This window comes from Triturus cristatus, chromosome 2_2 (assembly GCF_964204655.1).
Source record: "Triturus cristatus chromosome 2_2, aTriCri1.1, whole genome shotgun sequence".
Taxonomy (NCBI): Eukaryota; Metazoa; Chordata; class Amphibia; order Caudata; family Salamandridae; genus Triturus; species Triturus cristatus.
In genome coordinates, this window is record NC_140582.1 from 541,641,172 (window position 1) to 541,664,855 (window position 23,684).

At 43.8% G+C, this 23,684-nt stretch overlaps 1 protein-coding gene across 3 annotated transcripts in view; it reads left to right on the top strand.

Annotated features, from left to right (window-relative positions):
• TMEM131L (transmembrane 131 like) overlaps positions 1-23,684 on the top strand; it is a 553,379-nt gene that overhangs the window by 235,656 nt on the left and 294,039 nt on the right. For all 3 annotated transcript variants that reach the window (XM_085641690.1, XM_085641691.1, XM_085641692.1), the window contains one exon: positions 6,171-6,294. In XM_085641690.1, coding sequence (XP_085497816.1) covers positions 6,171-6,294 — 124 coding nt within the window. The remainder of the gene's footprint in view (positions 1-6,170; positions 6,295-23,684) is intronic.

The window sequence follows — 23,684 nt, forward strand, 5'->3', positions numbered from 1 at the left end:
CCTGTCCCACAACAGTGTTTAATAAAGTGTTACAAAAGAAAACAAGCATTGACCAGCCACATGGCTTGCTGCTAACTCCAGACTGATTCGCTTTGCTAATGCTCTTTTTAATTAGTGTCCTAAAATATTTTGGACATGAGTGGTGGCTTTAAAAAGTTGTAGCTTGTTAACTTTAAAAAAAAGTTTTTTCTGTACTCTCCACTGGGCCATTACTTGCATGTAAGTTATGACATTTGGATGATATCTTGCAAGGGAATAGTTGGTCTGGTTTGTTGCAAACAGTCTTTTACCAAATTGTTAAAGGGCACAGTCTTACACTTAAGACTTCAAACTGCACAAACCTGGTATATGACCTATGAGATATCAAGACTTGATGTGTGAAGATTCTCGATATGACAAACAGGAAGTTCTGTATAACTTTCACCAGTACTCTGTCATGTTACTAAAATATTTTGGAGTGACTGTGGCTTAAAGCCCTCAGCCTTTCAGTTTCTCGCGTGCGGCTGCTCAGCACCTGCCACAGACCTTAGTTATTGTTTGACAGTTGTAATTTACAGTAATAACTCTCAGGATGTTACCTATGGGTTTATGCCCATTACTCGGAATCCACGTGATTCTGATAAATGCAGCCTGCTTGGTGGCTGCTAACCCCGAATTGCGGTTGGCTGAGAAGAATAGCCCATGTGTGAAATTATTCTGGTAAAGACGTGTTATCTTTTGTGTTTGCAAATGTGCATTTTGGGGAAGAGGGGAGCAGCACAGACCACTGACACCAGGTTTGTGTAAAAAAGGCTGCTTTATTGAAACAGGTGCACATCACAAAATAACCCTGGCTTTTGCCTTACAGCACTAAAACCTCACTATACAAACTTAATCACCTATGTTAAGCTACTCCCCACCCCTAAAATGCCACCCCTCACAACTTAATTTAGCAGGATCTTACATGCTCCAGAGCTGATCAATTGCAACTGAGACCTTTAAACTACCTTCCCTCTTTATTACATCTGTCAACCTCTTAACCAATGAAATTTCTTACAGGACCTTAAACTTCCTGGCTCGTCCAGGCGTGAACTTGCCTACCCGTTCCCTTTCAGCTGAATTGCTGCTGACAACAACAATGAACTTTGGTAAACCATGGCAACTTCCCTGCCAACCACCTAAGCACCTGCTTGAAGTGACAACCTTATCATAACTCCCTTTGCACACCTGTATGCAAAAAAACTTGCCCGATTTCGATGATGCACGAGAAAAGGGGGCAAAGCCCCACCTGAAAAGCTGAAGTAAAGGGATGGGAGGGTGGGTCAATATTGTTATCTACCAGTTATCAGCCACCCGTGTCACCAAGATAAAATGGTGGCTGGTAACGTGAAATGGCCACATATATATAGCTACATAAGTAGCTAAAAACACGCCCAAACCCCGAGCAGTCTTCCGACTGCTCCACTCCCCCAAAATCCCCGGGGGCAGACCTCCCTGTGGTCGGCTGCCCCCCAAAACCCCCTTGGGGAACAGGGAAGCAGCGCAGCCCACTGACACCAGGTTTGTGTGATAACGGCTGATTTATTGAAGCAGGTGCACATCACAAACCAACTTTGGCCTTTACCCTACAAAACTACAACCTCACTATACAAAGTTAATCCTTACGTTAAGCTACCCCCACCCCTATAATGATCCCCCCCCCCCACCACAACTTAATTCAGCAATATCGTAAATGCTCCAGAGCTGGTCAACTGCAACTGACCCCTTTAAACTCCCTTCCCTCTTTACTACATGTATTAACCTCTTAACCAATGAAACTTCCTACACAACCTTAAACTTCCTGGCCCGTCCAGGCTTGAACTTGCCTACCCGTTCCCTTTCAGCCTGAATTGCCACTCACAAGAATAATAAACTTGGGTACACCATGGCAACTTCTCTCCCAACCCCCATCCACAAAAAGTGGGCCCTCTAGTTAGTCCTTTTTCTACCCCCCACCCCCTAGGGAAAGAGTTACGAACTATCTGTTGTTGAATACCAACACCAGCTGTGACATATGGAGTTCAATGCCTATGGAAGAGAACCATCCCCTAACTCCTCGAAAATACCACCCTCGTAATGAAGATCCAATGCTCAACTCTGCCCAGGACAATGTCCATGTAAAAAACGTGGGGGCACAATTCCTAGAACTGCTTCCACCTAGCCCTGACTATGGCTGCTGGCTTGACAGTCCCACACCCAGCCCATCGTGAAACGAACTCCATCCTCAAAGCATGGCTACCAGCCCATATCACATGAATCTCCCACTGGTCCTCCTTCATGGAGTTAACACTGACCAACCATGCTGAAACACTGATTCGTTCCCACCTAAATGTATAAGCAGTATATCAGGACACTTACCATCCCATTGGTAGTCTAATTACAAAGGTAGAGTCCCCCCATCCCCTCTTTTCATTCCAGCTGATGAAGTACATAGCAACAATAACCACCAAAAATGCTTTGACTGCTGGACCTCTAGTGTCTTGATGCAAGTGTGTCTAAAAAGTCCATATCTGTAAACCCGTAGCTTGTGGCCAAGGAACAAAACCTGAAAAACAGGAACAAAGTTGACAACCTATACCAATATTTCAAAAAACACCCATCGTCCCCTTTGAACAGGGCGCTGACCCAGCACTAAACGAGTCTGAATGGCTGGCTCCCCAGCGAACAGAGCAAACCTAACTATGTGAATTAACTTGAGCCCCCAGTTCCTGCCTGCACTCCTTTGCTCTGCCATGGATATGTAGATCCATATCTGCAGGCCTTATACCCATTACCTCCCAGAGAATTGCCTTACTCCCCGCGCCCCCAAAAAGTTCATGGACCTACAAAGCTCAGGAAAAAACATCTCAGCCATAAGGGCTGATAACAAAAACACCTTGACACTGCCACTACACGTCCTGGGGAGAAGCAAGTGCACAGCGCTGAAAGTGAATAATGACAAAGGGCTCCTCTTAGGATCACCAGCCGACGTCCCGCCCTCTAAATATTCTCCTCCCAATCAAACCTGCAGAGGGTACATAATCCCACCAAAGCTTGCCTGCAACGGCAAAATATCTGCCTGGTTGCCATAAATGGTTGTCCCCGACTGTACTTATAAATCTCATTATGTCTTGTACCCTAGCCCATTCCTCACACATCCCCCCCTGGCCCCACCCGCTAAAATACAGACCAGGCCAGGACATAAGCCGCCCTCGTCAACACTGCAATAGCAAACATCTATCCACTTAAGCATCCATTTCACCCTAATAACTAAAGATCCTGAGTCATCCCGGTCCTGACCTTGTCCACCTTATTGGCCAGACCATGTAACCTCTACCACTGTGCACTAGCCAGAGCATCAACAGTGCAGGTGCCCCCGCCTGGTAGCTTCCTGGCTCCCAACATGATATCAAGGAGCCCGTATTTTAAAGCAAAACCCTGACACCTCAAAGCTGCCTTGCTGATTACCTATTCCCCCACCCATAACCCTGACTTGGCCTCCATTCTAAAGCGAACTTCTGTATGCCAACTGTTTCTCCCGAGAACGCCCTTGCTACCTCAAAGAAAACCTTTTATAGAAGACCATGCTGCGGCCACACCACGTCCTCTCTGGTGGCCACACCTCGGCACACCAATGTCCCTGCCAAGAAGGCCCAAAAGCAAAAAAAATAAATGCCGCTCCTGCACAGATCCCCTGTTCCCCACCCCCAGTCTCTAACTTACGCTTCTGTTTGACCCCTGCACCTTCCCAAATCCTGTTGAACAGATGATATGTCTCTGCCACACGCTTTGTGAATTACCTTGAATTATTGGATTGATTTAATGAGAATATTGGACTGGACTCAACCAACTGGTGCTAATGTTAAAACCAGTTGTGTGTATAAAACTATTGTAATTCCTGCTGAATTATCTTCATTCTGTGCGTTTCCTCAAGCTTTACTTCACATGAGCACCCCTCTTTCTCTTTTCTTTTCTGAGCAACCATTTAATGATCTCATGTTTGTTAATGTTTTTACCTTCTACATTGGTACTATAAATAAAATAGACCATCCTTTTACTAGTACAGTGGTTACCATAGTCTTTCTCTAAAGGCCCCTCCAATAATGCGGCACACTGCCAGCAGCCACGGCGCCAGGGCCATCCTGCCCTCCCTGGCCACGCTGCCGTCATAACCCCACGGGTAAGGAGACTAAAGAACCCAACGCCACCTGAACCGGTCTAAACATGCTATCAATACCAAGAAATTAATGCTCCTATTAATTGACAAAATTGTTATCTACCAGTTACCAGCCACTGTGTCACCAAAATAAAATGGTGGCTGGTAACATGAAATGGTCGCATATATAGCCCATGGCTACATAAGTAGCCCAAAAAACGCCCAAACCCTGAGCAGTTGAACAGCTGCTTCACTTCCCCAAAATCCCTGGGGGGCAGTCCTCTCTGTGGTCGGCTGCCCCCCAAATCCCCTTTCTGCTTCCTGTCACGGTGCCACCGTAGGAGCTCGGTGATGAAGGGGGTTGAGGGGGTAGCTTTAAATTGTCACTTAGTGGATCGTTTAGCAGAGCGACTTCTGGTTATTTTGAAGCGGGTGCAAGTATTCAATTGCTTTTTGTTTTTTGAACTCTTGCGACAATGTCAGTCAATGGGACTGCAATAAGTCTTTGCTCTTCAGAAAAGCAACCCTTAATTGAAACGAGATGAGCTGCTATCCAACTGGAGCGCCATTTCCAGTTGACACCAAAAAGTGAACCCAAAATGTCTTACACCACGGTCGGCAGGTTTTACTTCGCGCAAAATGACTTGGCTTTGTTCTGGACAGAAACTGAAACCTCACGCGTCCCTAAATGCACCATCAAAAGGGATGCACTGCAAAGTAAGATTAATGCGAGAAATTGAACTCCTCGTCCCACTGCCCTTGAACTCCCGAGACTCGCTCTGCCCTGCTCAGGGCAGCGCTCCACGCCGCACCCAGCCTCCTTGCAGGGAAGAGCAAGTTCGACCGCATCACTGCAGCGTTGGTCTCAGTTGGCAGTACAAGCAAGAAGCAGTTTGAAACCCGCCTGTACCAAGCAATTCAATGAGAAACTCTTTTATATACCTAGCGCACAGACTGACCACATCCCGTTGCTTGAAATTGCAGCCTTCAAGAAAGGAGAAAAAAAATCTCAGGAAATGCATCTGAAATCTGGAGCTCTTTACCCCCTTACGCTCAATACCGTTCACCTTCAGAACGTTGACCATGGGAGTGAAAGGTGTAAGGCGCCTTCACATTTTTGGACCAATCGCTCACAGAACGTGCAATTGGAATGTAATTACAGAACCTAATTCATAATATTTAGTAGAAATTTGCTTTTGCTGATTACTTATGTCTAACTTTAGTTTAAAGGATTTTTTGCTGTTACACTGGATCAAGTGACTGCAAATATATAGGGCTCTGACACCTTTGTAGATCGTGTCGTGCCATACAAAGCTGCTAATAATTAATCGTGGCTCTCCGCACATGCACTCTTTCTCTCTCCAACACTCACTAGTCTGTTCATGGTTTTCCCCAGTTGCTTACCCAGACTTTTTTTTTATCTCACATGTTCTTGTTCGCTTTCCTTCTCTTTCTCTTCTCAGTCACTCACTCGTTCTTTCATTCTCGCTTGTACTTTCTCACACAAACTTTGCCTCTTTTCTCTCTCCATCTCTCGCTGATGTGTGCACAGCTCTTTTCAGTCACTCGGTCTCTCTCCCTCTTCATCTTTCTCCTTCCCTCTCAAGCTCTGGAGGAAATGTTGAGACAATTTGAGCCCCTTAAACCATGACAGGTGTTTGATGAACACAAATAATTGTTTTTTTTGCAAAGTCAAGTTTCCCTTCCGTTCTTTGGGCGACTTGCATGATCCGAAGTTTAAATTGGTACGCATAGAGGTGGGACGTTTCGCTGCACCTGAAAATACACCTGGAGGGCCTCTGTTTTGATGCAGATATGTGTTTTTAAATCCAGTTATAATTGTGCGCGGTACCATGGAGTTTGTAATCAGATTGTACGAGCAGGTGAATCTCAAAATGCCACTCACTCTAAAGATGATGCCAGAGGCGTTCACAAAATGTTTAACAGATGTGTCCTAGAATTAAAATGTTTCTAAGATTGCTAAAACCACTACTTGTAAATCTGATTTTCTTCACAGGCAATTGGGGATGCCCAGAGCGAAAATGCTGCGTGCATACAACCCGAGCAGGGACGCAGAGGTCCTCGTGAGTTCGGTGTTTACAGCCTGCAGGCACTTCCATGTGTCTCCCCCTCAGAACAGGGTGAGTGCTGATGTTCTCTTGGAAAATATGCTGTGGCCGAGGGCCAGAACATTACACTTGGCATGTCGTGAACATTTTCTGTCCTGCTACTGACGCTTATGAGTTAATCTCTTCTCCTTCGGTGCTAAATCCCAACACTTACACTCGTCCTTGCACCCATCCTCGAATGTTCCTCAAAATATTCATTTATTTTGGTTGAAGTGATAGGTTTATGCCAGAGGGTGCCACAAGTTTTGGATTAGTTCACTTCACTGGTGTTCTGTTTCTTTGTTACTTACGCCGCTTGCCTTTATCAAAGCAAATGGCTTAGAGCGATCACATTAAGTACCAGCTTATCCCAGTCACACCCACATTTACTTACCTGGTAATTTTATTTTCCTTAAGTCCTGATCACAGTTTGAGGCGGGTCATTTATTGCAGATTAGCATTAGCGCTTTTCCCTAAGACCTTTAATTAGAGGTCCAACTTGTGCTTCTTCAGACCCTTAGTCCTGTGTCTTGTTACTAGTGCCTAAGCTCTGCACAGTCATACGAAGCCTTCGGATCGTGTAGGTGTAGGATTTAGTCTGAAGAGGGTACTTGGCAAGCAATGATGCTATTACGACTGCTTCTGTCTGCTTTTCCCTTGAAAGACTAACTTTACGCCAGACAACAGCAAAAAGTACATGCACACGCCACAAATTCAATTTTATATATGTGCAGAATTAATTTTTGCCATCGTTTAGAGCAGTTCCTTAACAAACAAGAAATTGAAGGACTGCAGTTCCAAATGAAGGAGGATTGCCAACCCATGCACGATAATGCCAGATGGAGTTTGGGCAGGCCGATTTGGCTGAATTACATGCATTCATCAGAGAATCTACCCGGCCTCCTTCTTCTAAAGTAGACTGTATTAGGGAGTGGAATGGCCCTACTCATCCTTCAAAAGACCTAGGCTTGCTTGTGTGCTGCCTTCAATGATCACCAGCCATATCCATCTGCCCGAATTAGCTGTGGACATATTGAGCTCCCTATGCTACAAGTGGTGCATGCCGTAACAAGAAGCAATTAAGTTACATAGATCTCTACTGCTTAATGTACATACATGGTTTATAGTTAGTACAAATTTTTACAAAGAGAGTGGAACAGGAAAAACACGGATAGTATTGATTGCCATGAAAGTGTGCCATAACCGAGGCAAGATGGCGTGCGACTGACACCGTCGTGTTGCTCCGCTGAGCATCCCCCTGTGAACCAAGTAATTCATGGTCTGAAAGCGGATAAGCGGAAAGAAACTCTCTGATCTGAAGTATTAAGTTCTCAGAGTATTTCCGACGGCAAGGACCGCAAGGAATGCCCCCGAAAAATCCCCCAGAGCCTCTTATGCGATTCTTACCTGCGCTGTGAGACTTGAGCTTCTGTATCTCCCCCGCCTCGAGGACGCTCGTCCGGCTCTGGCATCTTGGATTCGCTCTGGCCTGCGAGCACCTCGTCCCGTTTCATCAGACTCACCAGCTCGACGGAGCTGCAGAGACGCAGTGGGAAGTGGCCGCACACTCCTTCGGCACAGAAGAAACCGACAGACTCTATCGGGCGGCAGCTGCAGCAGAGATCCTTGGCTGATCGGCACATCCCTGGTGCAACTTTGTGTCAACGCTTGCGGCAGACAAGTAAGCATGACAGGGAAGGGGGTGTGTGGTGGCAAAGGAAAGAATGTTACCGTATCCTCACAGGCTAGCGCTGTGACAGCAGTAACCCGGCAGAAAAATCTAGACACCCTGGGAGCAAAAACTAAAGGCGGGGGAGAGAAGGGGGAGAGAGTGGAGAACTCTGAAAAGAAAGTCACTGAAACTGATCCAGCGACTATCAAAAAAAGCTCTCCACGCCGAATAAAAGAAACTGGAAACTCGCAACCATTGATCACTACCAGTTTTGGCACTGCAATGAGGGTAGAGAATGACTCCACTTTTACTGCAAAAATTCCTGGAGCAAGTGAGGCGAAGCTGCTAAAGAGTGAAAGTGGGCAAAGTGAAAGTAGACAGTCTGCTTCATCAGAAGTCTTAAATGACTCACAACCTTCAGACAGTGTAACGCCCACAGCAGTTACAGCGCCTTCAGAACAGATAGAAGGGAGCATGATGCAATACACTGGTAACCCCAACAATAACATCAGCAATGCAAATGGCAGCACAACTCCCCTGGCAGAATCCTCGAATACTTCTCTCAACGCGCAAACCATTAACTATGGCAAACAAGAATACATCCTGAAAACGCCTGACAATCAGGATAAATTCTTCTCCCTCACTGAGGAATCAGAACTATCTGACATTAGCATTTCTTTATCAAGTGGGGAGGAGGGAACCAAGTGGTACAGTAGTTCCAACACTGACCCTCTGAAGCATAAGCATCTCTCCAAAAAACTGCAACAGAAAAAGAAAAATAGGGGCCAACATAAAAAAAGATTGTGATTCTTCCGATAAAGAAGATATTACAGATCTGAAATGGGATTATGAGTATACCCCTCTTACAGAATTCTCCAAACCTGCGTCAACCTCTGGCGGCAACCAAATAATCACGGAAAACACTAAAGTGGGAGAACACCGTGAACAGAGTAACGAGCCAGCACTAATCGATATTCTACAAGCTATTAAGAGCTTCGAAGCAGAAGCTAAAGCGGATAGTCGTAAATCTCGCTTGGCTGCAAAGAAATTACAGGGAGCAGTCAGGAAGGTGGGAAAAACCGGTGCCGAAATTGTTGACCGCATGGCTTCAGTGGAAGTAAGAACCGAACAACTGGAAAAAGATGTTACTATGCTGAAAACACAGAGTGACGAACATGAGGGCATTGTCAAAGACTTGATGTGGAAGGTCGAGGAGCAGGAAAACCGGCAGAGGTGTAATCTCCGCTTTCTGGGGATCCCAGAAGGTATCGAAAAAGATGATCCAAGGAAATTTATGATTACGTTTCTCAAAGGGGCATTTCCAGAGCTACAAGACTGCGATTCGGATAAAGAAGTCCAGAGAGCTCATAGGTTTCCTCTATTTCCCAGTAAGCGTGCCCCGGTATCACAGCAACATTCATGGGCCATGCTTTTATTCTTTGGTCATTTTTTGCTCCGGCAAGCTCTTTACGAACTGGCCAGACCCACAAACGATCATTTGAAGAAATAACTTTTTTCACCCGACCTGACTTCGCACATGCAACTGTGGAGCGCAGGTGGAGACTCCGGCAGCTCTTTGACCCCTTTCAGAAACTTGGGGCAATGGTGTACTTGCAAAATCCGGCCAGGCTTAAAATCGTTTATCAAGGAACTACTCGCAGCTTTATCTCAGAAATGCAGGCTAAAAAGTATTTTGAGGAAGTCGCAGGACACAAACAATGAACGTAATTGTGACCATATTAGTTATGTCAAGGGAGTCGTATTGAGTTCAGAAATCAGACTAACTATTCAGGTTTGGCTTCTTAAATCCTGTGTTTTTGTTTTCATTTCTTTTTTTTCCTTATTTTTCTTCTCTCCGTGTTTTCCTTTTATAGGTGTTGGTATTTGATGAGCACTGCATGGGAGGGTATTTACATTTACACTCATTGCAGCTTTCCTAGTAGATCATCTCACGGGGGGGCTCAGCGGGCTCACGGGGGACTGGATGACGGACGTCAAACCCCTGGCCCAGCGGTGGCCAGGTAACCTCCATGAATGGTGGGGGGTGGGGGGGTGGGAGACGGGGGAGGGTGTGGGGGAGTGGGTGGGTCAGACAGGTGGTTAAAACAAGTGAGAGTAATCACATTAGGTAACACGCAAAGGAACAGGTGGGCTTTCGGTAAATTTGGTGCAATATTTATTCCACTTATCTTTAAATTATGGGGGTATTAAAAGTGCTATTCTTAAACATCTGTGGATTAAACGATACTAAAAAAGGCAAATAGTTGCAATATGATTACGAGCTTGGTGCGTGAATATTGTGTGCCTCCAAGAAACACACATAGAGGGCTCTCAGAGGCATATTTTAAACACATTAGGGTATAGGTTGGTGTGTGCTACGTCACAGGGGGCACAGGTTCGGGGGGTTGCAATTTTAGCCAAGGGCAGTGGGTATGTTTTTAACAACTCTAAAACTGATAAATTTGGCCGGTGGGCTATTACGGAATGCCAATATGGAAAGGGACTGAAGCTAACATTGTGTGCTGTATATGGAAGTAACAGTGATGATCCTGTAGTTTTTGACGAGATCTACAATGAGCTTGCACATTGGCCTCTACCTGTAATGGTCTGTGGGGACTTTAATATTAATCTTCCGTGTGATTGGTCTTTGAAAGATGATTGGCAATACACAGGCCGCAAACTTTAAGTCTTTGAAAAATATGTGTTATGTACATGGATTAGTGGATGGCTGGCAAACATCTAAAACTAACGATCCAGGGTATACTTTCTTCTCTAATCCACATGCTACCCATGTAAGAATAGATTATGTATTCATGTCAAACTCACTCAAAGCTAGGTGTCAAACAGAGAAGCTGCCTTGAATACTATCAGACCACAACCCTTTAATTTGCACCCTGGATATGGCACCAGTACCCATACCCTGGACTTTTGAAAAGACCCTGCTTTTAGATGATAATTATTGTGCCCATATGAGAGGATGAATCCCAATTTTTTTGCTGATAATATCAGCAGCGCCTCAATCGATATAGTATGGAACACCCTGAAGGCAGGGATACGGGGAGAGACGTTGCAGTATTCATTGAGGGTTAATAAACTAGAGAGGGATATTATGCGGGATTTACAGGAAAATCTTAGGCTGGCTGAAGAAGAGTTGATAAGAGTGACAAGCAGGGTCGAAGCGGCAGAAGAAGTGACTAAAACTCAAAGCCAGGTAGCAATCGCTAAGGCGGCAATCACCAATATCTTAACCTACAAATCGGTCAGATAAGCAACATCGCGAAAAGAAATGGTTTATGAAGTTAATGAACAAGTGGGTCGTCAACTAGCTGTGCTAATGCGGCAACAAACCACATCCAATCTGATACGTGAAATATATGATCCCGTCGAGGGCCAATTATCCGACCCTGAACTTATTAGAGAGGCTTTTTTGGCGGTTCTATCGAGATCTGTACATGAAGGAAGGGGGGCTTAGCAGATATTGCAAGATACCTAGATAGTGGCGTTTATGATAGGTTTGAGGAGGAAGATCAGACTATCTTGGAGGAGCCCCCTAAATTAGAGGAAATTTTAACCACTATCAAAAATCTGCCAAAGGGGAAAGCTACCGGATTGGATAGTATCCCTTCCGAGTTTTATTTAACTTTTTTAGAGCAAATCAAAAACATTCTATTAGAACTAATTACAAATTTTTAAAGGCGCCCAACCTCCAAATTCCTAGTCTAGGGCAAAAATAGTTATTTTCCTTAAAAAAAACCCAAAAAACCTTCAGAACAGTTGGGATCATACCGCCCCATTGCACTCATTAAGGCAGATTCAAAAATATACTCAGATTCTGGCAAATAGAGTGGTCCCTATTGTCCATAAAGTGATTGCTAAGTGCCAACATGGTTTTGTGCCAGGGAGATCAACTATCAATCACATTCAGAGAGTGATTACTTTATTTGATGGTACGGAGGTTGCGGGAGACCCTATGGCATTGATCCATCTCGATGCCTAGAAGGCTTTCAATAGGGTCTCCTGGCAATTTCTGTGGGCCTCTATGTCCAAGGTTGGGATTAAGGAAGGTTTTATACAGGCAGTACAAAAATTATATATTGACTCCAGGGCAGTGGTAATGGTGAATGGAAGATTAACCAAATAATTAACAATCTCCCGAGGAACACATCAGGGCTGCCCTTGCTTGCCATTGCTTTTTGCAATATATATTTATCCCTTTATCCGTAGACTAGAAAGAAACCGAGAAATAGCACCTGTTTTGTCACAAGAATATCCAATCAAAACACTGGCATACGCCGATGACTTAGCTATTGTAACTGCTGATCCTAATACAGCCATGACCATTATTGAGAGCGAAGCTAATCATTTTGGATTAGTCTCCGGTTATGCGCTCAAACAAGGGAAGACACAGATCGTCTTGAACAAAAAAAGCAAGATGGACGATCTTCGTGTGCTGGAAAAAATGACATACCTTGGAGTCTCTTTCCTTTAATCTTGAGAATATAGTGGACATAAACCTAAAACCAATGATGGGCTCAATACAGAAAGATCTCCGTCGCCTAGACAATCTACAGCTGTCTATTATTGGAAGAGTGGATGCAGTTAAAATGGTGTATTTCCCTAAAATTCTGTATTTATTCAGAGCAATCTGTCTCGAATTTACAAGTCACTGGTTTAAGTCAATAGAACGCACGTTTTCTAGTTTTATTTGGGCCTATTCGCAACCCCGGCGTGCTTATACATTTCTCACTCTCCCCAAAGATAGAGGAGGTCTAGCTCTCCCTAATTTAAAAGCTTATTATTGGGCATCTGTGCTGTTCTATAGCAGTGAGCTACTACAAAATATGGGGGTGGAGGAAACCCACGGGGGCGATACACTATCTATTTTCCAATTAATTCTTGGTAATAAAAGCAGAGGGTACTTATGAAGACATCTGCATGACAGTTATCATAAAAAGGTCAAATTCAAAACACACTACAGTGGGTTTAAGGTTTGGAAGGTGGTGAGAAAAATGCTTGGCTTAGGGCGAATTTCACATTACACTACCCTAACGGATAACCCAATTCTTCCGTGAACCATTTTTAGAGATAACTGCATAAACAGATAGAATAAGGCAGGAATAGTACAGTTAGGATGCCTTTTCACCCCAACCGGGATCAAATCTTTTGAAACTCTGAAAAATGGTTACCATTTGGATTGGCGGGACTTTTTAAAATATCTACAAATTAGGGATTTTCTTACACGAAAACTAGGGGGGAGGGTACTGGGTGAAAAAACATCTTTGGTGGAGACAATCACTCACACCAGAAACAACAATATTAGGGGAGTTTACTCCACTCTCATCGCAATGTTTCCGGATGATTTAGAGAAAATCTCACAGAAGTGGCAGGGCAAGTTCTGCTGAGGGATTTTACTATGCCTATCTTCTTTCTCAAACTATTCTCATATCTACTAAACTTCAGGCACAGTTTTACAAAACCTGCTTCTTCTTATATTACACGCCAGACAAAATTGCCAAGTGGGGCAGTGGCAAGGGAACTTGCTGCCCCTAATCTGTAGGTTTCCATCTATAAAAGGAAGGGCATGCAAATGCGTAAAAGGGGGCTGAGGATTTGGACTCCTCTGGTACAATGAAGTTTAGCTCAAAGTTAACTATTATAAATTATTTTCTATTTTTATGTAAAATAATCAGTTGTATGTTGAATGAGAATGCTTTTGTTGATAATAATTTAATATGAAGAATGAAATCGTTTGTATACCTGTCTGACTCAGGAGGGTGGGGGGTGGGGTAATAATTGGTGGAAAAAATCTGAATAAAGCTATTAAAAAAAAAAAAAAAGTGTGCCATAACCTCTGTAAGTAAGGTCTGTCCTAGATGGAGCAAAATGTTATCTGCAAACACATAAAATATGGAGGTGAATCAGAGCAAGCAAAATGTGTTTACTCTTCGTGCCAAAGTAATGAGCACGGTACATTTTTTGTTTAAACTTGTTGGTTCATTTTAACGTTTCAACAATAGAGCTTGTCTCCACACAAGTAGAATCACCACAGTTTATTCAAAAGAACAGACAAAACATGGGCAACTATGACTATTTCCCTCCCTACTATCATTATCATAATACACAATGCATGACCAGGTTAAAGTTTCTTTTATGCCATGACTATTTGGTGTAGCTTATAGTCTGTTCATATGGGTGGGAGGAGGTTGGGTAGTGGAAGGATTATTGACATCCTCTAAACGATTTCTACAGTCACCATACCCATTCAAACTTTTGGCGACTGCCCCATCCTTCGTACATCACCTTTCCTGGACCAGTACAGGTCTTCCTTCCGTTGCTTGAGTGTAGGAGTCCTTGCAACCCTCATTCTAGACACATTTCACCTAGCCATTCCCAGGTCTAGGTTACACAATAGGATTGGATATTTGGGTGTTAGTTCTTTGTTCCAGATTCCCGGGATGAATAGCTTTGCATTAAGTGCCCTATGCATCCAGAACTTCTAAACATGTGTACACTCCTTCCAAGTAGTGTTTAAGGTGAGGGCAATCCTAAATTATTTAAATGAATGACCCATTGTGAATACAGCCTCTCAGATATTTGTTTGAGGTAGCACTCAAAGCCTTGCCATGAGTGTCCTTGTACAGTAGCCTCTGTTGAAGATCGTTTACTACACCAGGGTAAACATTTTATAGCCACCTCTCTTTGAATTGCAACAGTCCACTCCTCATCACTAAGGTCTCTCATATCTCTTTCCCATCTTTGCTCGAGTTTCACGAGTGGGTCTAGAGAGTTATTCATTTTTTTTGTTGTATGAATGGTGCTGCTTTCTTGCTACTCGTGGTCACCCATCTTTCGATAGTAGGGACCTTATTGCGTACTCTACCTTCCTAAATAACTCCTTGGGGATATGAATTGGAGTACTTTGAAGGACATACAAAAACTTGGATCTCACAATCACTTTAAATAGGGCTGCATACCCTAAAAGTGAAAGTGGTAGTCCCTTCCGTGTATAACATGCTCTCTAAATTAGATTATGATATTATATAGATTATATAGGCTGAGTCTAAAGAATTCATTAGGATTTCGTGTTGCATAAATTCCAAAGTTGGAGTCCTTTTTGCTTTACCTTCTTGGGATGTTTAGTAGTTGGGTTAGGGATACAGTGCGACAGTGGGTAAAGTATTGATTTTTACCAGCTCAGAGGTTTGAGTGCTTGCCAAATATATCCACAATTTGCAATAATCTACCTAAGGTCAACGTTGGATGCATGAATTGCAGTAGAATGTTGTCCGCGTGTAGGGAAATTGTCGTCCCCTGTGGCATTCCACCTCAGTTACCTCGCCAATGCATACTCTTTTATCCAACTGCCAGGGGTTTCAGAGCCAGCACAATTGTAGACAGTGAGAATCCTTGTCTTGTACCTAATTTTTCTTATCTTGGCAAAGGGACTTAATTGAGATGTTTAATCCAGTTTAAGTTGTTTGCTACAAATCCCATCTTTTGGAGGACCCTAACCATATAGTTTCATACCAGGGAATCGGATGCCTCGGTAGCATTCAGCAATAAGACAGTGGTGAGATTCATCACTGCTTCAGTGTTTGCCATACACCCATATAATCTCCTGAGGTTCAGGTGGGTCCTCCTATTAGGCATAAATGCTTTTGGATTTGTTGCCTTTTATTGTGTTTCTCGGGCGTTTTAAAACTCTCTCACTGTCTTTCTGAGATGGACATCAGCCGTATCACTGACAAATGATAATGTTCATCTTCTGCTTCGTGGATCAGATTTCCACCTTCTATATTTGCTACACTAAAGATGTTCTAGGCCAGAGAATGTTCCTCTAGGCAGTCTTTAGAGTGGAGGGCAGTTTTTAATCTTTTTGCTTGATCCACATTTTGGTTGATTGCTGCTGTAGTTGGTTCCGTGTCTTTCTCATTTCTCTCTCTTCTACTATTTATCTTTTTTTGTGGCTGGTCCCCATCCTTTGATCCAGTCCAAGTCTTCTTCCAATGTAAAAACGTTCCTGAATTGGCCTTTCCCCACTAACCTCAGTTTGGCAGAGTACAGCATCATATTTTGTCTTTCTCCATAAGTATTTGCTTTTAAACTGTCTCTTTCTGCGCTCTACGCAGGAATCACCACCCAACTCCTGAAGAGACTCCAGACGATAGACTCAGCTGCCAGACCCATCCTCAACCTCCCCAGATGGACCACATCACCCTCACCCCAATCTCCATTGGCACCCTATCCAGTAAAGATGCCAATTCAGGATACTGATAGACACTTACAAGGCCCTCCACGACAAAGGACCAGCATGCACCAACCACTGCCTGAACCTCCACCAACCCTCCAGACACCTGTGCTCATTCTCTCTTGCCCCTCTCACACTCCCCGCATCAGTCAAAGCAACAACCGAGGACACTACTTCTTTTGCCAATCTTGGAACAACCTTACCCTCCATCTACAAAGTGTTCCTCTCTCATGAATTTCATAAAGGGACTCAAGATCTGGCTCTTTGACTGATCGCAGCAGGGTACTTGGGACTCGATACTCTAACGAGTGGTTAGCTGCACTCTACAAATCCTATTGATTGATTGGTTTCTGAATGGCTATCATGAAGGTTGGGAAAATGCTCACCATGGTATGTTCATATCTCATGTACCCTGTCATCTGATCATTTGAAGGATTGCATCCCTCTCATGATGGTTAAAAATACGGGCAGTGATCACCTTTGGAGGTGCTGTAGGTCTTGATGGGGGTATTCGGGCTCTGTGCTGCCTTTTCTACTGAAAAGAACTTAGATTTCCCCTTTGGTTTTAGAGTTTTTCTCAGTCCTCCACAGAGAGCTTTGTGCCAAATTCATGTGCTCCTTCTGGTACTTCCACCATCCTAATATTGTTCCTCTATGATTTTCTCTCTGCATCTTCCATACTTTCTTGCATGATCTTGTTTAAGTCTTTCAGCCACTGTGCATAGTGTTTAGAATTATTTCTTGATATAGTTAACTGTTTTTTCAGCTAGTTTTATCCTGTCATTCTTTTTAAAAAAAGTCTTTTTGAAGGAGATAGACTACATCACTGCCGCAGACAATCATGGCTGTTTCTAGGGTATTTTGGAGTCAGTCACTGCCATTATTACATCTTTAAAAGTGTGTTCCATTTCTGACATAAATTGCATCTGTTCGCTTCCTTTTGTTTGTGACCTCTTGTGGGGCGTATCCGGTCCTTTACGTTTCAAGAATGAATAACTATCCATCTTGTTTTATTTGAGTGGTTCTACTACGCCCAAGACTTGGAGTAAACATTGCATTTATTCCCTCTATGGTCTCCTCTTGAGTTTCGATTGAGGGTAAGCTGGCCCTATTGTGGGCTTCTTTGTAATGGGGAAGAGCGTGCGGTCTCTTTATTGGCATCTACCAAGGGAGTCTGATTCGGGACACCACTTCCAGGTTACTTGGCTCTCTTCCTGAAGCCGGTCAGTTTTTTTTTTCTTCTTCCTTCCACCCCCTAAACATCAGCCTTTCAGTCAGTCACTAGGAATAAGACACTCCCAAGTTCCTTAGTTTTTATGTCTCGGCTCTCATTCCCTTTGTCTCAAGGAGCGTGGTTCTTGTGACTTTGCCCCTTATTGATTGCCCTGTTTACTCCTCCGATCTGTGTCACAGACACACTGCTCTATTGTGCATTTATGTTCCAGATTCCTTTGCAGTGCTTAATTTAATTGACTCCTCAGTTGCTAATATCATGGGTTTATGGTCTATTTTGACTCTACTTCATTCAAGTAGAGTCTCAGTGAAGGTCCATCTACATTGTTGTTAATGCGCATCAGATCTGGCCTTTTTACAATTTTTCTATCTCTCTGACCCTCATGCGAGATATGTCATTTAATGGTTTCTTTTCGAGGGGTTAAGGCAGGTACTCAGTTACTACACTCTGTTACTCACTGCCTCCCTCATCCCTGTATGCTTTGACCTTTCTGCTTGTAGTTGATTTGGAGCACAATGCCTTTAAACATTCGCGCCTCTGATTTACAGCCACTCTTTATTCCAGGCTGCGAGTGTGTCCTGTCTCTGGCATGGCTCAGTTTGTTGGGGCCTCTTGCTGGGTCAGTTAACACCATGGGCTCCTAATATTATTTTTATCCGGGCAGCACAAGCAGCGTGCCCTACCCAGCCAACTGCTTATAACTCGCTGTCTCAAGATTTATATTCTGGCTGGCTCTGCCTCCTCACCAGCACCAGGGGACTTAAATTAATTTGTCAAGTGTTGGGTCTTCAGCCTGCTTCAACCCTCTGTGAGCCCCTCATCTTTGTTTTCTGCTGTCTGTGCTGCTGCTGGTAAAAGGCAGTCTCATCAAGAGAAATCAGTCGGCTAGCCAGCAGGCTGCAGGCATCTGGGCTCAGCATGCTGCACTCGTGGCCAGGCTTCTTTTTCTAAAATATCAGTCTTATCTGCAAAATAAAATCAGCTGATTGCCTTGCACATTCACAAGAGGCATGTAATTTAACTTGTTTCTCTTCTATAGCTGATTTTTTTGTCAGGCGCAAATCAGCCCTCCACAACTCATGAAAGAAAGATGTTGGTAGTCCTCATAATGTGATTCACCAATTAATCTCACTACAATATGTTACATCTCTGATGGCTGAAAATAATAATCTTAAGAAAAAGTGAAGGATGTTGTGTGTTGTCCTATGGTAGTCATCTCTCTGGTCGGTGCCCACCATTTTCAACTTTTAAACAAAACAGGCACAACTATGGCAGAAAATGCACAACAAAATCTAAAACAGATTATTTCTTTAATACTACTTTTAAGCTTAGCTAAGCAACAATTTTCATTGGGCCATCTTGAAGAAATGAGTTAAATTGCCACTGAGAGATCACAGAATGGCAAAGGTTTATGCTTAGGCATAAGCTCATGTTCAAAACTTTGAAGTTGAACTACTAGTAGTGCAATTGCTCAAAAAAACGGATCACAGTCCTAATGCTTTAACAATCTTCCATTCGAATCTGTGTTGCTATGGTAGTCTACCAAGAAACCAACCTTTGCAAGATCCGAAAATGGAAGGAGAAAGCTAAATCTAGCACTAGCTCTTTGAGACTGATAAACATCGAGTAGTAGTAATGTTTGTCGTGGGTCTCCAAAACTATGGGAAATCCCATACAGCTTACCAAGAAGTTAGACCTATTGGATCAATTTCCAATTTGCAAGCAACGGTGGAGAATTGTCTCTATTAACAGAGGAGTCAAAAATATAGGGAACAGATTGCTGCATCTGTTGCTTTGAATTCACTGTTGGTATGAAAGAAAGAGTATCCTATCACATGTGTCCAATTCAGTGCTACCAATTGTATCCGTTTCTGGTGCCTATGAAAATGTCCTAGGACCATGGGAATTAACCGCTTGTTGAGAAGCCATGCTGCAGATTTTGTATGGCAATTCAGTAACAATGTATCCACAACTGAAGCCTAATTCATGAGACAAACTGAGCTTTCCACTGATATACTCCAGCCAGCATTTAGACGGCTAAATCTGTTTGAGGTATGGGAAAAGTTTGAGTGAAGGCTATACTCTGAGATTACAGAAACCCTTGGCTGAGTAAGTCCACTGAGAACTGTTGTTCAAAGGCATGTGTTTCTGTAGATAAACATACTTCTTTGCATACTCTTGTATACTCTTGCCATCTAGTGTTGGGTTCGGATATGTGCAAGTTTCTTTTCTTCGAAGAAGACTTTTGAGTCACAAGGTAAAGTGACTCCTCCTCTTGGTAATAGTGCGCATGGGGATTGACTCCATTGTTAGCTTGTTTGTTTTTCCCACTGTCTGTTTCGTACGTGTATTACTGCGCTCCGGTTTGAAACCATTTTGGATTACTTTCGGTTGGTAATTCACCCTTACTCTTGTCTGTATTGTTTCTTGAGCGCGTTCCCATCTTTGTGCTTCGAAATCTGGGAAACTAACGCTTGTTGGATCGATGCGCTCTTTCTGTCCCTTTGGCTTCGCCTTAGAATGATCTGCTGATGGAACGGACGCCTTTCTGCTTCTGTCCTAGGGGCCACGTGAAGTACCCGTGACCGACCTTCATCAGGTCTGTAACCTGTGCTTGTCTCTTGACCACAAAGAAGACTACGAGGACTGACAAAAGTTTTGGTTGAAGAAAACTTTACGAGACGTTGCAGGGAAATGCAGCGGAGAGAGTTCGACGATATGCCCAACATCTTCATACAGCAGGATATCAAAGAGGAGGAGGAACACCACAAGGCCTCTGCGGCAAAGGAAGAGGCTTTTTCCATCAGTGGCTCCAACTCCGAATAAGAGATCAATCCTCAGATGCAGGACCTTCCACCGGGTCCGGGTACTGTGAGTACTGATATCCCCATTCTGCCACCAAAAGAAAATTCGGCTCCGACCGAACATAAGGCTCCCTGGCCACCACTGCCAGCAGGCCATGGTCGGCACAGAAAAACTCAGTTGGATGCCCCACCCTCCGGCTTGGCACCGAAACTCGACTCTAAGCGGACCACTTCGGTATCGAGCTGATAGGCTACATCTTTGGCACCAACCCACTTTGGCACTGAAACACATCCATCTCTGCTCCGAAGATCTCCAGATCTGCACCGAGACCTGATTCTAATACTCTACTGGAACCAATTCTCCACAATTTCAGGAAAACTCAATGCCTGCCAGAGGAAATCCAAATACAGCCTCACACTGGGTGTGTTCATTCCTGGACCACCTCCATCCAAGTGTCAACTCTCCTTCGAAGAGGCTGTTCATCTACTGGTGTCAATCATAAAGGAGAATTCTGACAAGGCCACCAGTTTCTTGCACTCTCCTACACCATCTTCACTACCACCCTTTATTCCCCCACCTCCACACCCTCCCCCTCATTCTACAGGTGATCCATTAGATATCACACTTCTGGCGTCCCCACATTTAATCCGAGGTGGGCATGGCACAGGGGATGATACTTTTGATGCACCACAGCCCCCTGATCTTTGGGCGGCCTATGATATTAACCCTAAAGGGGACACTGATCCATGACATGTACTCTAACAGGCCCACTCCTCCTGGTGACACAACTTCTTATCAGGAGCTTATTGGCAGGACTGCAATTTACCATCTGGCACCACTACATAAGGAACCTATAAAAGAGGATTTTCTTGGCAAAACCCTTTCCACGACCCAAAGGGCAACACATTTCCCTATGATCAAGGGTCTGCTGCCGCAAATAGATAATATTTTTGAACATCCTTGGCAAGCCTGTATTATCACTCCCATGGTTGATAAAAACAAATACAAAGTCTCGCACTCTGACCCTATTTATATTTGAGGGCAAATTCCACCTGTCTCTCCTGTTGCCTCTAACCGCTGTAAGAGGGCCAATTCCCAGGCTGCCAGTGACTCTCCATCTCCTTATTAGGAGAGTAAGCGTATTAATTCAGGTGAAAGAGTAGCATCACAGTCCACCAATCACTGCCGTATTGCTAACTCCATGGGATTATTGGCCAGATACGATCGTGCCCACTGGGACTTAATGGAGGCACTCCTCCAGCACCTCCCAGAGGAGCATAAAAAGAGAGGGCAAGAGCTTGTAGCTGAAAGCAAGCTTAATTCGAATACCTCCAATAGGTGTGCCCTAGACTCTGCAGACACTGCTGCTAGAGCATTCATTCAAGCATTTTGTTGATTCGCCATGCCTGGCTGCACATATTTGGCTTTAAGCCAAATGTCCCCTTTAATAAAGAACAGCTTCTCGGCCCATAGGGTGAACAGGCTATTCAGTAGATGAAAAAGGATACAGAAGTTGCAAAGTCCATGGGTGCGCTGCAAACACCAACTCCCCGTAGCTCCTTTCACCGCTCCTCCTATAGGTGAGGGTAAAAGACATCTTCTGATGCTTCTTCTCATACTACAGAGGTCAGTGACCACTCCTCTCCTAGATGCTATTACAGGGGCAACAACTCAAAGGGTAGAGGCAAATGTGCTTCCCCACATGGTACTGCATCCACCACAAAACAGGGGCTCTTCTTCAAAGCAAACACAAGGAGATGATGGACAGATTGCTGAACATTGCCCCCGGTCACAGATCTGGGTTAAATCCATCATTGTTCTTTACCTCACTTTGCCACCCCAGTTCATACACAGCTATATGCAAATCAGTCTTGACCCTGTGCCTCATGGGAACAGTCCAGACTGAACTGCCAAGCCATGTGTTCCCTGGACCAGAAACGAGCATCCTGGGACCGGTTTTGGACTAACAACCCTCATCGGCCAGGCTAGCTTGAATCCAGTGGCAAAGTGAGCAGGGGACCCACATCTGAGCATACCCTGCCAACTTATGGCGAACAAAGCAAACACAAGGAGATGGACGGAGTGCAATATATCACTAGCTGATAAATGTACACCACATACTTTCACTATGCATTATTGTGTGGAAGTCCTAGCATGCCATGAAGCTAATTTAGGTCAAAGTGCTATGTAAAAGTTTTCAAACAACTGCAACACCCACGGTTTAGCCACCAGTTTCAGTGGGCACTGTTTTACAGTCTATGCAAAGCATGTGTATCTACAGCCACACATGCCTCGAATGGATTGTGTTACTTACACTTTAAGCATCTGTTCTTGGCATGTAGTACTATAGACTCGCATGCACCCACCCTCCTCCCTGGACACCTGTGTCCGTTGTAGTAAATTTTTACTTTGGCATACGCATTGACATCTCTTTACTAACACTTTCTTACCCTCCATTCTCACCCACCTGCGGGAAAACAATCTAACAATGGAGTTGATGCCCATGCACACTATTATCAACAGGAGGAGTCACTTTACCTCATGGCGCAAAAGACTTCAAAGAACAAGCATTGGCATAGCCAATAGGTCTCGCCTTTGGGACCGTATAAGTGTTTAGCCATGCAATAGTTGATGTTGTTGCACGAAGGATATTGTGCTTCATAGCTAAATACTTATAAGTTCCCAAAGGCGAGACCTATTGGCTATGCCAATGCTTGTTTATGGGGGTGACTATCATGCCCATGAAATGAACATGATGCTACTAACTGTTGCAGGTTGTGGAATTATAGTAGTGGGGAACATGCTTTTATACCTGAACCACAGTGGTGCCTCGAGTTTACAAATGGGTAAATGGATGGGTGAATACATTTACTGTTGGTAGGATGAACAGATGACTGAAAAACAAAGAATGTCAAAGTGTGTGCATGAACTGATAAAAAATGAATGTATGAAAGTGAATTTGCGGGTGAAGGGGCAAGATGACGAATTAAAGCATTCTATCCATTTTTTTTAATACTTCTTAAAGAGATTGGAGGTTCTTTTTAAATTAATCAAACATGCAGGGCACATGGCACTGTATTTCATTATATTGTACTGTTAGATACTTAATGAGTGTAGGTCCTCAGAGCACAGGGTGAGTGCCTCAGTCCTGGGAGAGCAAGCTGTGTTCCTTAATCAGCCTTGCATTACATCAACAAGTATAGCTTTCTAACTACCAGGATTTTTGGAATCAATTTTACACTACTAGGTATGCTTTGACAGTAATATCTTTTTCACATTTTTATTGTATTTCTGTGAGAACAAAGGCAGAACTTGAGACAAAAAATTGCCTTGTTGGTGATCTTGCAACCTCATCCAGTAAACTCTGAAAGTAAGATAAATCATCCCAGTGAAACACCCACCTTACTGAGGTTGTAATGAAGGTTTTTTTAGAGCACTCACTACCTGAAGTAAGTGTTATTCTG